This window comes from Xyrauchen texanus, chromosome 31 (assembly GCF_025860055.1).
Source record: "Xyrauchen texanus isolate HMW12.3.18 chromosome 31, RBS_HiC_50CHRs, whole genome shotgun sequence".
Classification (NCBI taxonomy): domain Eukaryota; kingdom Metazoa; phylum Chordata; class Actinopteri; order Cypriniformes; family Catostomidae; genus Xyrauchen; species Xyrauchen texanus.
The window spans coordinates 23,638,443-23,656,031 of record NC_068306.1 but is presented as its reverse complement, the minus strand read 5'-3'; the positions used below and the strand labels follow the sequence as shown (position 1 = coordinate 23,656,031).

The following is a 17,589-nucleotide window of genomic DNA, read 5'->3' as shown; positions in this document are numbered from 1 at the left end:
CAATGCATCCAATATAAATATCAAATCAAGTCACATTTATTTTAAAGAAAGATAGCACTAGCACACCTTTCAAGCAAAATATTTCACAAAATGATATTTATTAGGTTTTACATCATTAATATATATATATATATCTCATGATACAAAAACTTGAGAAATGTCTTTTCTTAAAGTGTGCCCTTTATATACAGTATAAGATGTACTGTTCAAAAATAAGTATTTACTGTCGGCACTTTCTGGTTATCAAATATTTGTGGAACATGTCCATAGTTCATGTGCTGAACTTCACCTGTGGTTTCTCAGCTAATACACCTCTGTGAACTTGAGGGGAACGGACTTCATACATCAACTAAAATGACCTTTGGACTAGCTGTTTGTCAAGTCATGGCAAAATGGCCAGGGAAAGTGCTATTAGTTCTGAAAAAAGCTCTAGCATATGTTTGTTTACTTGGTTTGATATAATGCAATGACATTCATTCACTTTTAACAGTAGCTTTAGTATAAATAACATAACAATTTTGTTAATACACGTGCAATAGAAGACTTCATCCTGACTCCGAAAACAACGAGTTCTGAGAAACCATCAGGTTTTCTGTCTGGGTTTAGGTCAGTTTTTCCAAGTATATGGTGAGCTAAGGGCTGTTCAAACTTGGGGTGCATCTGCACTGTTTTTCTATATACTGTTAACACGCGCTGGATGGACGTCTTTAACTGTTGCGCTGAATCTCACAGTTTTTTGTTTCTGTGTCTTGCGTAGGATTGCCACATTTTTAGACACCAACTTGAAAAACGAAAATTTTTATAAACGCATCTTGAAGCACCTGCTTGTGTTTCATTCATTGTGCTGCATTCGGAAGAAGTTCAGATTGCAAAGAGGACTTCATGTGACCATTACACCATTAAACACGATTCCAAGTTGTTTTTCACCAAGCAAAGTTTCAGCGCTTCAAAAACGCCAGGGCAGAGTTTTTACGGAACCTAAGTATTGTGATAAATTTAGTCAATGTGGTGAGATGCAAGAGAAGAATAAGACATGGAAAATGGTATTCTGACATTAATATAAAAAACGACTTTTGACAATGAAAATATGATGCGCAAGGAGGAAATATTTTGTTGTGATGAAGGTTGATGGCACAGAGCAGACACAGACATTTATAAATAATTCCAATCAATACATAAAAAAAGAGGTTACAGAGGAGAAACCTGAAACAGTTAATCTGATCTCAGGCAAAGACAAACTACATAAAGTCCAGGCCAGTGTTATTATCATTGATGAAAACTGAAACGTAAAACAAATGAAAGATTTGTTAAAAAATATAAACTACCATTATTGGAAAAATGTATTTTATGACACTAAATAGGATTATTTGGTCCATTGAAGAAGACTCAATGATGTGCAATTATTTTTAAGTGTTGAAATTTAATATTTGTTGTTGATTTGTAATTTTATGACTGTAACTGCTGTCCATTCTTGGCCAGGACACTCCTGTGAAAGAGATTTCTAATCTCAGAGAGATTATCCTGGTTAAATAAAGGTCAAATAAAATAACAAATAGAACTAAAATGAATTAAACATGACAGTGAGTTAATTTTAGTTTTTTTTTTAATCCAATGTTTATTATAAAATTCACAAATCATGAAAACGACACTAGAGCAATAAGTAAAGACATCCATGAGAAATTGAACAGCATGAAATGTTTAAATGAGGCAGTACTAAAACTAAATTAAAAACTCCATATACTCTAAAACTAAAATGAACTGAAACAAGAAAACACCGAAAATAATTTAAACTAAACTAAAACAGTCAGTCATACAAAAACAAAAGGAGAAATTGAAAAAAAAAAAAAAAACAATTCAAAACTATAATAACACTGGTCAAGCCTTTAAAATGTTTAATTAAACAATTTTTTTTATAAAATTTCTATATTTGTATGTCAGAACCCTCAGACATCTCTCCAGTGTAAACTCTCAAAAAGACTTTTAAGGAATCATATTCGTGTCAAAAAGTTGTACGCTTTTCTTTGTATCATCAGCAGGCTTAGTTTTACCTTAAGGCAGATCCTTTAGGTGTGGCTACTCCATATCCCTTTGAGTCCAGATTCCCTCCCACCTTCATGGTATCACATGGTTTGCGCTGCTCGATGTACTCATTCATAGTGGACTCCAACAGATAAGCATATTTCCCTTTGGACTTTCTCACCCACATGACACCTTCATCTGTAGTCTTCACAAAAACAGAAGGCTCTGCAGACTTCATGTAGGACCACATCTTCTCAAATACTGCGATCTTCGATCTCTGAGGAAGGATATACTGAAGTCAGATTTATGTAAAAATTGCTGTAAAAGTATTACATATACACTCAAAACAGGAACCTTTGTATTTGGTTAACTAAAACTAGGCAGAGGATTTCTAGTTCCTAGCATGCTTTGCACGGGACTTGACAGGGAGGGTGAATGTTAAAATTAAGTGTTATTTTAGATGTGTTTGTACAGGATGAAGATAAAGGAGGAGACTTTCTGCAATGTTGTAGTTTTGGTAGTTACAATCATGGTGAAGAGTGGAGTTTGAGCCTACACATTTCGAGTCATATTGCTTTATCTATTTGCAATTACTGTGCTAACCATAGCATAGTGACAAAGTTGGACTCAGTAATGCTTCAAACTAACATGTATTTAGCATGCTGACATTTCACTAGCTTGCACATCACTAAAAGAGTTTAATTTATGTTTATATTTTAAATGTTGTTATGTTTACTTGATTCAGTTAGGTTCCCTCTACTTGAAGTAATTTGACATTGTAATTTCAATTTAAGAAAACTAAATTTCATAAATATGGAATCACTTTCCATGATTGAATCAACTTCAGCCAAAGAGTTATTTAGTTAGTATACAGTGGGGTCCAGCAGTCTGAGGCCAATTGTGAAAATGCTTCTATTTTGCATTTTTATCTAATTTACTACAAAACATATTTTGACTGAAAAACATTTGAGTGAAATGTTGAATTGAATAATTTACAGTTTAGAATTTCTTAGTATTTGGTCTCCCCCCTGCTTAAATTACTCCACATGTTTGTGAAAAACCTAATGATCAAATTTAAAATTCTTTGCTTATCTTCCAAGCTCTGAATGCCTTAGCACCAACAACCTTCCAGACTGTCATTATTATATACTCCCACATGGTACTTAAGATCTAAAAATACTGTCAATCTGCAAATACCACATTTGAAATACAGAAACACTTGAGATGCTGCTTTCAGTTTTTACGTTTCTATACTCTTGTACTTACATCCGTATTTTATTACACAATCCAGAAGGTAGAAAAGCCAAACTAAAGTTCCCAGTGTAACCATGACCAGAATCCTGCAGTGTCAGTTCAGAACATTTCAAATTCTCTCTCTTGAATTGTAAATGATGTGATGAGTGAAGCCTTCTCTCTTACCTTGAAAAACTCTTTGGTGGATCCTCCATCCAGAGTCCCATAGGCAATATCTGTTTGCTTGGCCAGATCCTCTGCGCTCTCGATGGGCGACACCATCCTCTCCACTGTGAGGAAGGCAGCCAGGTTGGCTGTGTATGAGGAAATGATGATCAGAGTGAAGAACCACCACACACCTCCAACTATGCGACCGGAGAGAGATCTGAAAAAAGTGACAAGCAACAAAACAGGTGTCTGAGGGAATAGTTCAGCCAAAAATCAACATTTTGTCATCACATACTCACCCTCATGTCATCACATACTCACCCTTATGAATGTGTTCCTGTTTTTGAAGGAACACAAAACACTGGAAGAATTATCAAGTTGCTCTTTTCCAGGCAATCATGACAATAACATATAATATTGTAACCAGGGGCTGTCAAGCTCCAAAAAGGACAAAACGCCACATAACTGTACACTGTAAAAAGGACCAACAATTGTTATCTAAAAAATTATTATTGTAAGCAAAAAAATTGTCAGGTAGCAAAAATTGCTTATGTGGTAGCATCTAAATAAACTTGTTTTATTCAAGGTAGATATGTTATTTAATGTGACTAAATCAATCTGACAAATTAGGTTAAACCAATGAAAGTCATTTTTATGGGTTTCGTCGAGTAGAAATATATCCTTGAGGGAACAATTGCAGGTTACCACTGTTTCAGGACAGGCCTAATCTATAAAAAAGAACAGCTCAGAGATAATTTAAAATCTCTCATTTTGTGTTCCTCTGGAAAAGAAAAAGACAGACAACATGAGGGTGAGAAAATGATGCAGGACATTTGATTTTGGGGTGTACTATTCCTTTATACTACTGTAACAAGTAAGCAGCGAGGCAGACGAGGAGGTGCGGCTCCAAATGCAGTTAACTTTATTGAATGATCAAAATAAACAAGTAAACACAAAGGAAAAACCCTCAATGGGGAAATAAACAAAGCTGAACAACACGGGAAGGGAAAACATACCAGCTAACAACACTCAACGATAGAACAAGGACTGAACCAAAAAGACAGGGTTTAAATACAAAAACATGGGACAAAGGGGCCAATGAACAAACATAACTCCAAACAAGATAACAAGGGAAAAAACAGAGGCATGTGGTAAATTAACGAGGGCAGGTGCACACAATGAACGGTGAACACGAACGCTAACAAAGAGACTATGGAGTTACACCAGGGACAAAAGTGAAAACTAAGGAATGCCAAAAGTGACAAATGGCAAACAAAAGGGCAACAGTGAAACAAGACAAGGTAAACATAACAGAGCCCCCCTCAAAAGGATCGGATTCCAGATGATCCTAAGGGACAAAAAACAAAGGACAGGAAACCCACAAAAAACACAATGAGGGCACCAGGGGCAGACAGGCAGACCAGGGGGGGGTACAAAAACAAGAAGGCAGTCCAAGGGGCACAGAGGGCAGGCAGGAAGTCCAAGGGGGGCAACGAGGGGCAGACAGGCAGTCCAAGGGGGCAACGAGGGGCAATGAGACGGTCCATGAGGGCACAAAGGGTCAGGTTTAGGGGGCCAGGGAGGTATCGACCGGGCAGGGACAGGTTTAGATGGCCCGGGGGCTGGCCATAAGGCAAGGGCCGGCTCAGGGGGCCTAGGAGGAGGCCACAGGATGGAGGCCGATCTAGGTGGCCTAGGAGATGGCCATGGGGCAAGGACCGGTTCAGGAGGTCTGGGAGCTGGCCTCAGAGCAAGGACGGGCTAAGGAGGCCTGGGAGCGGGCCACAGGGCAAGGACAGGTTCAGGAGGCCTGGGGGTTGACCACGGGATGTGGGTAGGTTTGGGGGACCTGGGTAGTGGCCGCTAGATAGGGACCGGCGGAGCTGTGTGAGGCGGAGCCAAGGAGGACTTCGGAGGCGGAGCCGTAGAAGACTTGGGAGGCGGCGTCGAAGGAGGCGTAGGCAGGACCGAGAGACTTGAGAGGCGGAGCCCTGGAATGGTTGGAGGGGCTTGAGAGGCGGAGCCCCAGGAGTCTCGGGAGGAGGAGCTCTGGAAGACTCGAGAGACTTGCGAGGCGGAGCCCTAGGAGGCTCGGGAGGAGGAGCCCTTGAAGGCTTGTGAGGCGGAGCCCTGGAAGGCTCGAGAGGCTCAAGAGACTTGAGAGGCAGAGCACTGGAAGGCTCGAGAGGCTCGAGAGACTTGAGAGGCGGAGCCCTGGGAGGCTCGGGAGGAGGAGCCCTGGAAGGCTCGAGAGGCTTGAGAGGTGGAGCTCTGGGAAGCTCGGAGGGCGGAGCTCTGGAAAGCTCAGGATGCTCGGAAGGCGGAGCTCTGGAAAGCTCGGAAGGCGGAGCTCTGGAAAGCTCGGAAGGCGGAGCTCTGGAAAGCTCGGAAGGCGGAGCTCTGGAAAGCTCGGAAGGCGGAGCTCTGGAAAGCTCGGGTAACTCGGAAGGCGGAGCTCTGGCAAGCTCGGGAAACTCGGAAGGCGGAGCTCTGGAAAGCTCGGGAAACTCGGAAGGCGGAGCTCTGGAAAGCTCGGGAAACTCGGAAGGCGGAGCTCTGGAAAGCTCGGGAAACTCGGAAGGCGGAGCTCTGGAAAGCTCGGGAGGAGGGGCCCTAGAAGACTCGAGAGACTTGAGAGACTTGGGAGGCGGAGCCCTGGAAGGCTCGGGAGGAGGAGCCCTGGAAGGCTCGAGAGGTGCTGGCTCTAGGACGGGCACGACCACTGGCGCTGGCTCTTGGACGGTCCTGGCTACTGGCACCGGTTCTTGGACGGTCGTGGCTACTGGCGCCGGCTCGGGGACGGTCGAGGCTACAGGCGCCGGCTCGGGGACGGTCGAGGCTACAGGCGCCGGCTCGGGGACGGTCGAGGCTACAGGCGCCGGCTCGGGGACGGTCGAGGCGACAGGTACTGGCTGGGTGACCGTCATATGCGCTGGCTTGGGTTCACTGACCGTGGCTGACGAGGACACAGGCTCGCTCACAGTGACATGCGTGGGCCCTGGTTCGCTCACCGTGACATGCGTGGGCTCTGGCTCGCTCACCGTGACATGCGTGGGCTCTGGCTCGCTCACCGTGACATGCGTGGGCTCTGGCTCGCTCACCGTGACATGCGTGGGCTCTGGCTCGCTCACAGTGACATGCGCGAACCGGGAGGCGGAAGCCCGTCTACTCTCCCTCCTCCGGGCAGACGAAGATGAATGCGCTGGCTCTTGGAAGGCGACTGGCGTGAGGGTGACCTCGTTGACAGGTGGGACTGGTACGACAGGAAGAGCCAAGGGCGAGCTGAAGGCCGCCACCGCGGGAGGTGAGGCAGGTTTCTCCTCTGCCATGCAAACCGTGAGAGAAGAGCCGCATGCCAGAAGTGTCTCCTCCATGAATTCGCAGAGCGTCCAGCCATGCGTTGCCGGCGGCAACCGCTCCTGGAGCGAACCGGTCAGGCTAGCCTGGAAGAACACCACCAGGGAGGAGTCAGGAAAGTCGGTGGCGCTCGCTAGGTCCAGGAAGTCCCCAATGTGATCCTCCACCGGGCGGCTTCCTTGCTTCAGGTCCAGGAGGCGGCAGCTTGCCCGGAGAACCGCTGGATCCATTGTTTGGTCTATCGTTCTGTAACAAGTAAGCAGCGAGGCAGACGAGGATGTGCGGATCCAAATGCAGTTAACTTTATTGAATGATCAAAATAAACAAGTAAACACAAAGGAAAAACCCTCAATGGGGAAATAAACATAAAGCTGAACACACGGGAAGGGAAAACATACCAGCTAACAACACTCAACGATAGAACAAGGACTGAACCAAAAAGACAGGGTTTAAATACAAAAACATGGGACAAAGGGGCCAATGAACAAACATAACTCCAAACAAGATAACAAGGGAAAAAACAGAGGCACGTGGTAAATTAACGAGGGCAGGTGCACACAATGAACGGTGAACACGAACGCTAACAAAGAGACTATGGAGTTACACCAGGGACAAAAGTGAAAACTAAGGAATGCCAAAAGTGACAAAAAATGGCAAACAAAAGGGCAACAGTGAAACAAGACAAGGTAAACATAACAACTACATTTAAATATAGTAATGAACTTAATGGAATCAGACTCAAATGAAGTGTCCTTTTTGTGACAAGACTGCTCTTATAAGGAAAGTTAAGGAAACTTTCATGCACTTTCACAGCAGCTTCACTAAAAACTGCCTTGGTCTTACTCTGTAGGATGCCTGATTTTGTTATTTATCATTTTCAATATATTACATATGCAATAACATCAACATCAATGCTGAGTACATTTAAATTATGGAAAGATGGTGTCTGACTAATAAGACTAAGTTGTATGTAAAACTAAGGTGATTTTAAAATTCACTTAAGCAATAACTTAACTTGAACTTTATAAAACATTGCTTATATATGTTCTTTTTAAAGGAGACCATGACCTGAATTTATTTTTTACTTCTCTATGCATATATGAGTGTCGTCAAACATTTGAACACCTTGCTCGTTTTTCTCAGATTCCTTTGAGGTCTATAAAACTCAACTTAAAACGTAATCAGAGATTCTGCACTGCCGAGCTTGCACTAAAGTTCCCATGTGTTCCACTTTCCAATAGATGCTGTGCACCGCTGCACTCTCTTTCACTTTCAAGAGAAATATACAGTATTATGATGTTATCAGTAATATTAAAGCAGCCCATAAATACATATAAATTGTAATGGTCTTTATGAAAGGAAGCTGTTAGAGCATTTCTGGTATGGTTACAGTACCATATGAAATACTGATCTAGAACAGATATTATAGTTCACATTTACTAGAAAAAATTATATTTAGTAGGCAATTATATAGCAGACAAATAGTAATAGAAGCAAAATTCCATTGGTGAGTTTCAAAAGGTGTCTTTAAAATCTCTTAACTCAAGAACGAGGGAGTTAGTAAATTATGACAGAATTTTCATTTTTACATGAACTATCCTGGTCTGCCCATCTGAAGTAAACAAATGGAGAAATTGCCAGTGGAGCCCAACATTAAATTGCATGAAATGGGAATATGAGGGGAAGAAAAGGATTTGGGATAGATTCAGCTGCGGTGTGAACCAATCTACGTCCTTAACCAAACTTCTCATTTATCACCCTGAATCGCCCCACACAATGCAACTAATACAAGAGAATTTAAAACAGAACGGGGGTGGTAGGGTAACACACTATAAACACAATCATAGAACCTGCCAAAAGAAGAGCAAAATCAATCATCTCAACAATGTCCTGTCTTTCCACCTTTGTTGTTTACAGCAGCAGGCTTCGCTCTAATCAAATCCTGTCTATAACTCCTTTAGCTTTTTCTACTTCTGATTAACTCTGCTTATCTACTTCTGTCTTTCTCACTCTCCCCATCTCTCTCTCTCTCTCTCCGTCACGTTTCAGCTGTTAGGAGTGCGATATGAAATTGACTTCCATTCAGTCTGTCAAGCTGAAGGCCAGGGGCAGTGCAAGGGGTGGGCTACATGGGGCTTAAGCCCCTGATGTTTTAATAATCTTGTAGTAATGTCAAAAGTACCAGTGCATCAGTATCAAGTTGATAGTAAGTATAAATATAGTTTTAAAATTAAGACATTTCTATAAATTAATGATACCACACTCTCCACTGTTTCGATAATACCAAATACACTCAATTCAGAACACACACACTGTCTTTTTGACAGCAACTTTCAAGCATGCACGTGTGTGTGTGTGTAGGCATGCAAGAAGAGTGATCGCGGCACACAACTGCTGTGTGTTAATGGTCACAATGACTTACTTGGGGAGATATGGAAACTATGTTGAGTTACGCCATTCAGATGCAGTAAGTAACAAATATTAAGATACATAACCCTATATACTATATATAGTAATGTATACAGATGTGCTCAAGGTATTTGCAAATGTTAAGTCACAAGGCATGATGTTTGATTAAGACACAATGCCACGAACCTCGCAAACTTTAGCAAATCTTGCAATAATTTTTTCTCTTAAGCACCTACTTTAGCCTTTTTACAGTCTGCTGTCTTCTAAACTAACTTAAAACACTCAACGAATCAATAATAGGCAATAAAGCTTTCAATTGTAATGTGCGTCAAAACTACGGAAAGCCAAAAGGTACAAAAATAATGTTATTATTAAATTAAGTTTTAAAGAACATAGTGTTAAAAGCACCCAACTTCTAATCTTTGAATGTATCTGAAGCTGAGACAAATGTTATTGGGACCGTTTAGTTTTGGCTTTTTTAATATTTGAAGATTTACTATTTAAATGACAATTGTACAATTTAAACTTAAAGTGTATGCTATTGCAACATTTCAAGTCCACCTTTATACATGAAACATGGCACTGATCATGTAAACCTACTGTATATTATTAAAGTGATAGTTCATGCAAAAATGAAAATTCTGTCATAATTTACAAACTCTCATGTTGTTCTAAACTGGTATGTTTTTTATCCTTCATGGAACACTTAAGCCTCAGTCAGCGTTCACTTTAATTGTATGGATACAATATGCACTGAAACAGCTATAAAACAAACTGAGTTTGAGTAAATGATGAGATAATTTAGATTCCTTTTAAGCTTTAAAGAGGAAAGGAAAGAATTCCAGACAGCTTTTGTCCTTTAAGGTTTCTGACATTTTTACATAAAAAAAACAATAGCTGCAGGACATTCTCTATGCTCCTCTGTATTGAAAGTTTGCATAAGACTTTGAAGCCAAAATAGAACTCTAAGGTGATTGAACACACACAAATTGCACATTAGCAAGCTACTTGGCAGTGTCAATCCCCTAATGAACACTCAAAATGAATTAACAAAGTAATCCTTACAATATGGCTCACTCCTACTCTGAAAGCAAAGGAAAACGTTCTTTCAATAGACATACTCTTACATCCACAATTGATCACATCTCCATGAAGACACAACTTCTCACAATAGAGCTCAAAACTAAAAGTCTCCTTTCCCTTCCACATTGTACTGCTGCAAAATGTCCGTTCCATTACAGACATTCAGATTGGAGCTGTTGGGAGCATTTTGACATACTGATCATCTCCTCGTATTCTGGTGTCACAACTCAGTTAAACACTGCAGAACATTTCCACACACTCAGGAAGGCAAGGTCACCTCTACAGTAGGAAATGCCTGAGCGAGACCTCTCTTCAGGCTCAAGTGTGTTTGTGTTGAAATTGTACTAATGTGTGTGTGTGTGTGTGTGTGTGTGTGTGTGTGTGTGTGTGTATGACCTAACTCCTGCTAGTGTCATTGTGTATGGAAGCGTTTGTAAACGGCAGAGTATTTTTATTCAGGAGAAAGGGGATCGAGATAAAGCTGAAGTGACAGTCTGAAGCCTGGGGGAGAAGGGAGCACCATGGCACCCGGGTTGAACTGTCATCCCCGCTGCACGCCGAATGGTCTGACCCCACACAACACACACACACAAACACACACACATACACAAAAGGCTTTACACAACATATCCTCAATATTCCAATATTTAACTCATTGGAAAATTCTGCTCCCCCCGCAATGGCTTTCCTAGAAGTCACATTCATTCAGTTTCTTTTGGTAAATTGTTTTCACACCATGATAGTCACAATAACAGTTCAGTGTGGGAGCATCTATAATAGGGATTTGCTATAAAAACTTTATCATATACTACCTTAAAGCTGAAGTATGTGATTTCACCACTAGTAGCATCAAATGGAGTGGAAAAAATAAAGGGTTTCTAAACATGTTTTCAAAAACTCCTACCACCTCTATCCCTAACAATATTGCTAACATCTGCACAAATAATGCCTGCAAAACCAAGCTAATGCAGCACTACAATACACCATGAGATGGTATGCTATAGATGCTAGTAGACGTGACAGTGATAGTAAATAATATGCACAGTAAACAGTGTGTAATTCTTACAGCTGGGTGATCCACTACAACAGAAGCAGCCAATACCATATGTTGAGTTATTAATTTATGCAACAGAGCCATGTCAGGCTGCTGAGCTTCAGAATCTCTCTGCTCAGGTTTGTAGCATGCTTGAGTCTTGCTAATCATTTGTGCCATCTCCTCATGACTTTAATTGTGTTGATTGCCTGTGCGCTTACAGTAGTTCTTCTTTTTGCTATCTGTCCTGAGAGACATCAAAGAGGGAACATTTTGTCACCTTTATAAGAAATGATGAATTAATGAAATCCATTCATGAGCATCTCATCAGAAACTAATCAGAGAGAGAGAGAGAGAGAGAGAGAGAGGGCCCACTGATATAGTGATTTATTTGCACATACTGTCTGCATTGGTTTAGCAGCTGATTTACTAGGAATTATTTCATTTACACAGAACCAACTTCTAAGAATTATGCAAATCAGGTAATGATACAAACACAACCACAAAATTAGTGCTAAATGCAATTTGCACGGCACAATTTCTAGATCTTGCGAATCGGTTCTGAGTGCTAGATTGTGAAGGATTCAGCAGATCGTGACCTGGCACACTTCAGGACTGTAAAGTGACTGTACACACCATTGTGATCCAGGCCAGTCATTTTCAAACTTTTTAATGTCAAGGATCAGTGGTGTAGTCGGGGCCATACACACGTAGATGCTTACTTTTTTTCCAGGGCTGTTTGCGTATAACGACTTCTAAGGATCAATATTTGTGTATATCCTCCACTTGTTTTACTGCTTCAGAAGTCCATAATCTTCTGTTGTTAGTTTCCCTTTAACTGTATTGTATATGTTTTGTGAAACTGCCGATTCTTTGTTGTAATTGGTGCATTATCACTTGAATTTTACCATTCCCTGCCCCTGACAACCATCGTCATCGCCGTCATCGCCGTCATCGACTGAGGGAATTTATGACAGTGAGTGGAGAGAGAGAGTCATCCTCATGCTGAAGCAGCATCAGGAAAAAATAATAATCAAAATATATGTTGCCAAACATCTCTTATAATAAGCAATCATCCCGTAATTAAAGGAAAATTTTGCATTTTGAATGAAATCTATATGCACAAAAAAGCATATAATCCAAAACCCGTAATCCAATCTAAGCAGGCCGCGAAATAGCAGTGTACCACGCTAAAATGACACATGCTTAAGAGATGCAACCATTTAATGAATTTACCCCAAATAGTTTATTTGAAGCACTGGCACAGATGACTTGCAGTGAATAATAATGTGTACAATTAGAACTCTGAGTGACAGCTCTGACATTTGTCGTGGACAAACAAGTTTCCTGTCAGAGATAAATACTGTAAGCAGCCTGTGTATTCTGTCTGGCCCACACAATCCTCATTACCAAAACACTCATGCCAAACAACTTTCTTTTCTTTTTTTTTTTTAAGTGGTGTGTGAAATGTTTGTCAAATAGCCTCACAGTCCAAAAAGCACAGCAAACAAGCACCCTCATATTAAATCTCAAGTGTATTAAAGACCCCATGAAATTTCTTGACAAGCAGTTCCAATGATTGGAATTTGGGACATTCTTACATGTTGTTGTGTGAAACAGGCCACAGACCTTCAGTGCCTCATTGCCAAAAGGAAACAATTTATTACATTCCTAGCAAGGCGGTACTGTATGAATATTTCTCAAACATTTTGCTTTGGGTTTGTTGTCTTTTATTTAGCAGTATTTCATTTACACATAAACCACTGCCTAAAACCTTAGCTTACCAGAAATGTGATTCTTTTGCTGCCTCGCAAGCAATTGTATTTCCTTTAGGACATTCAAATCCGGCTCAAAATGAAACACCTATCTAAAGGCTGATGCCACATCTACAGTATGTCTTCACTCACACATTTAAAATGCAGAGTAACCAATTGAGATCTCTATAAAACACAATCTTGAAGGCCAAGAATATATATATATATATATATATAAGTCTTGTGCCTGCGCAGAACATTGACACGCCTCCTTTAGCTCAAAGACTGAGGTGATAAAAACAAACGCTATGTCAAGCTCAGGCAGAGACATTCACATTTGTCATGGAAACCTCTTTGGCGGTATAATCTAATTTGAGCATGTTGGTTCCTTCCCTCAAGCCAAGGATATACATGTCCAACCAAAATGTCAAACACTAACTGAGGAGCCAGCACATCTAGAGGCTCAAGGCCAATCTGCACATAATGAGGGTAGAAGACCCAATCAGGGGTGTCAGCACTAGCCTAACCTATGGTTACACTTCCCTCATGACTAACGGTAATGAAACAAATTGTGTGAACAAGCGTCAGTTCAGTGGAGGAGACAGGACAGCAGCACATAAGGTGCTTGGAGTGGAAAGGTCAAGGAATTTAGAGCTGCAGGACTATTCCAGCAAACACAAAAAGGGAATGATTTGGCACTTCTGCAAATCGTAGACCTTGAGAAAGATTTGTGAGGTAAAGAGAATAGAAAATCACTAGATTCATGAGCTCCACTGTACCTTCTGACAATTACTAGAACTCATTATTTTGCTCCAATTATTCTTCACATTACACGTGCCACATCAGTTGCTTTTATAGCTACAGACTATGAGCTGCCAGTGTTTGCCTACTTTAAAGCTTTTACATCCACCATTCAGTTTCTTGTCTTAATCATCTTAAAGCCCTCTGAGACCTAAGCTAACTGTCCATATTATTCAGACATACTGCAACGTCTGTTCCTTGGATTTAGATAGGCGGATTTTTGTGATGTCTGGGATTAATCCATTAATCATATGCAGGTGTTCTTATTGGCTACCTAACTCTCTGTTTTAAAGCTGACATTTCTCTTGCTTTGGCTTTTCTGCTTCTTTGTTCTTTTTTACATTCTATTTACTAAGCTGAAGACTCAAAAATACATCTTTACCTTCACTTTAAACAGCATAATTATTAGTGTTAATTCACAAATATTAATTAGGTTATTTTCAGATAATGTAAAATAATCATTTAACTGTTTTGATCAATAGTCATTCTTGATGAAAAATAAATATTTCACATTGTAAATTTGACAACTTGATCCATAAATCTAACACTGTCAGTACTGTGATTTTATTAGTCTGTGGATAAATACATGAATCAGAAAGACTTGAATAACTGAATGTTATGCCTCTGTTCAAATTACCTCCAGACGTGAATATAGTCTCAGAGATGGAATTAACCATCACATAACAAAAAACATAATCAAGTCATGCAGTGCCGTCTTTAAATGAACAGTGAAGCGCTACAGGAAACACAGAAAAAACAACAGTGCTCGTCGGCCTCGTTTTACTCACCCAAAGCACTTGCAAGGAAAGAATGGTTTGACATTCAGCTGTTTTGCATAGAGGGAGAGAGAAGGTAACCTGTACCTGTTAAATACATTTTTCGCTGTCCGGCAAGATGAAGCAAGACGATTAAAATTGTAATATGCTAAAACATCATCTAATATTGCTGCCCAGCTCAACATGTGCGTTAAAAGGTACCCTGCGATTACACATTGCTTACAGAAGCTCTGAATGGAGACTGTTTCATAACAAGCAGCCTTTTACGGTGTAGTAATCATGCAAGGTCACATCGTGATTTTATTTTCGGATACCATATGGATTTTTCAGAGGTAAAAGTCTGCAGGTATAGAACTTTATTTTGGTTTTCCCCTCATCATGTACAAGTAAGTGCCACTTTTACAACTGTCACATCAGCAACACTGGTTTTCCTCATTAATGTGAAAATGACAAAGAATATGAATTAAATGTACATGTTCCGTGAAGTGCCAACTATTCTACATTATGTGGTTATGATTATTTCTGAATTGAGTATTTAAATTTACAGTTATTTCCAAAAATAATTATTCATCATTTAAAATAATTATATTAGTTAATTTTTCCAATTATTCATACAGATTTTTTATTTAATTCATTCAAATAAATGTGATATTATTGCACTACTTTATCTCTGTGTCTGATTCAGAATGGGCAAATCTCTAGACCTAACGACCCGTGGATAAAATCACTTGCGTTGGGTGGTTCTTCACCTCCATGCTGTGGAGTAAAATCATTAAAGGCATACCTAGCTATGGATTATCTTTTACAAATAACATTTATTTTGCTATGTTTACAATTCTTGTCCACATTGGAACAGCATTTTCCTCCACTGAAAACTGAGACTTTTGAAAATTCTCACCAAAATTCTGCTTACTTATGAAAGTGAATGCTGTTAGGAAATTTAAATCAGAGCGTTCCGATTTATTCGTTCAAAATTAGTGTGGACATGGCCTTGAAGGGTCACTTAGTTATTCAGTTTGTAATAATAAAATACAGTATATTTTAAAAAAGAGAGCATAAGAATTTTATCCTAAATTTAAAAAAATGCAAGTGCAAACCTATATATGAATAATTATTTCTGTGTACAGGTTTTACACATAAATATGTGTGTACACACACAATTATGTAATGCAGCAAACAATTCAAAAGATCATCTTTATTGTACTTATTTTCTCTGTGACAGATGTTATTTGTGACAGTGTGACGAAAGATAACTCAGTCCAAAGAAAAAAGTAGCAGTGGAGGATAAAAAAATATGACACTACTTATGAAATTTACTCTTTTTGCACTGCCACTTACCTTGGTGAAATGTCACATCCTTGCTGCATGAAGGCTCCCAGGGAAAACCATAGGCTGTTGAAGATCCCAAACTCATTGTTGTGCTCTGGTTGCTTCTCTGGCTTCTCTTCTCGCTGATTCTGACTGTGGTGGTTTGTCGACTCATTGGCTTCTGGTGATGGCGACTGGTTCTGATTCTGGCTTTGCTGTTCTGTTCCCTCCTCTTCATCATCTGCGTGCCACTCATACGGACTGAAGCGACTCACCAAGAAAAGAACCACACTCACGCCGATGTAAGCAAACACAATACACATCCAGATCTCATAGGCCAGTGGGTCCAGGAAGGAAAAGACACCTGGCTTGGACTTGGTAGGCTTTTTGATCATAATGGAGATGCCTAAGCTCATGAAGGGCTTGGAGAAGTCGATAACCTCCTCTCTAACCAAAGTGATGGTGAGGGGAGCCACAGCTACATCTGCTTTCTGCAAGATAAAAGGATTTATATCATTAACCAAAGACAGAGTGTCCAGTGTGATATATTTTGTTGACAATAAAGCATACGGTATAAATCAACACAAAAAAGTTATTTTAAACTTGTTCTTAAGAATGTGTTCTCAACAAAAACTGATTTCCCCTTCTGTCACTCACTTGACATTGTGTCGATGTAGTGACACTAGGGGTCGCTCTTTAGAGACCCGAAACACCTCAATCTTTGAGAAAAGGCCAATGGGAATTGGGGAGTGGAATATGCATGCCACTCCCCCGGACATACGGGTATAAAAGGAGAAGGAATGTCCACTCTCATTCAGATTTTTTCTGCGGAGCTGAGCGGTTGTGTATCAGCGAGGTGAATACTATTGCTGTTCCATTCACCTAGAAGAATTGTATGCTGTTGGATATATGGCTTTCTCTCCTGCTGCAGATTAGGCCCCTGGGCACTTCGACAGTGCTACAAAGAGAGTATATTTCTGCTAAAAGAGTATATTTCCTCTTTAAGAGCAAACACATTGACGTGAACGTCTTTTTAAAGATGCGTCGTTATAAAGATGCCTTTCCATCTTTGTGTGATTCCTGGATGCGGTCGATATCTCTCTGCCTCCGATGGCCACAGGAGTTGATTTAGCAAAGCACAGGTAGACCTATTTGCTTCCCGGGAATCCTCCCACTGCCCGTTCTGGTATGCAATGACGGGAGCCCCTCTCGGTGGCACACAGCTGGCCTGGGGGCTGCGCAAATACGAATTCCCTCCAGAGACGTTGAGCAAGTCACCCTTGTGGTGCCGTATTGGCCCACCCAGATTGGTTCTAGTTTGGTAATATGGAACAGCTGCCTGGGTCTATCACCTTTCCCCTCCCCTGAGGCAAAAATGTGCACTTTAACCCCCAAATCGTGGACCATGGATGTCCTTCCTCCCTATCCCTGTGACTCGTGAATTCTGCGGACGAGTTCGCAGCAAGACCCACTACGGGTACTAATATGCCTTATACTGAGATAGGTGCTCCACAGGTGCCGATTACTCCAGTAACCCCCTGTGATGTATTTTCCCTGTCGGCAGATCTGCGTCTCCCTTGGGCAGAGCTCTCTCTACCCCCGGTCGCTGTGTTTGTAGAGATCCTCCCCTTCGAGGCAGGACCTAGTA

At 40.8% G+C, this 17,589-nt stretch overlaps 1 protein-coding gene across 2 annotated transcripts in view; it reads right to left on the bottom strand.

The window, feature by feature from the left end:
* Nucleotides 1-17,589, bottom strand: part of LOC127625265 (glutamate receptor 1-like) — an 84,503-nt gene that overhangs the window by 9,353 nt on the left and 57,561 nt on the right. For both annotated transcript variants that reach the window (XM_052100444.1, XM_052100442.1), the window contains exons 11-13: nucleotides 15,972-16,432; nucleotides 3,439-3,637; nucleotides 2,049-2,296 (exon numbers count right to left, since the gene is read on the bottom strand). In XM_052100444.1, the coding sequence (XP_051956404.1) occupies nucleotides 2,049-2,296; nucleotides 3,439-3,637; nucleotides 15,972-16,432 (908 nt within the window). The remainder of the gene's footprint in view (nucleotides 1-2,048; nucleotides 2,297-3,438; nucleotides 3,638-15,971; nucleotides 16,433-17,589) is intronic.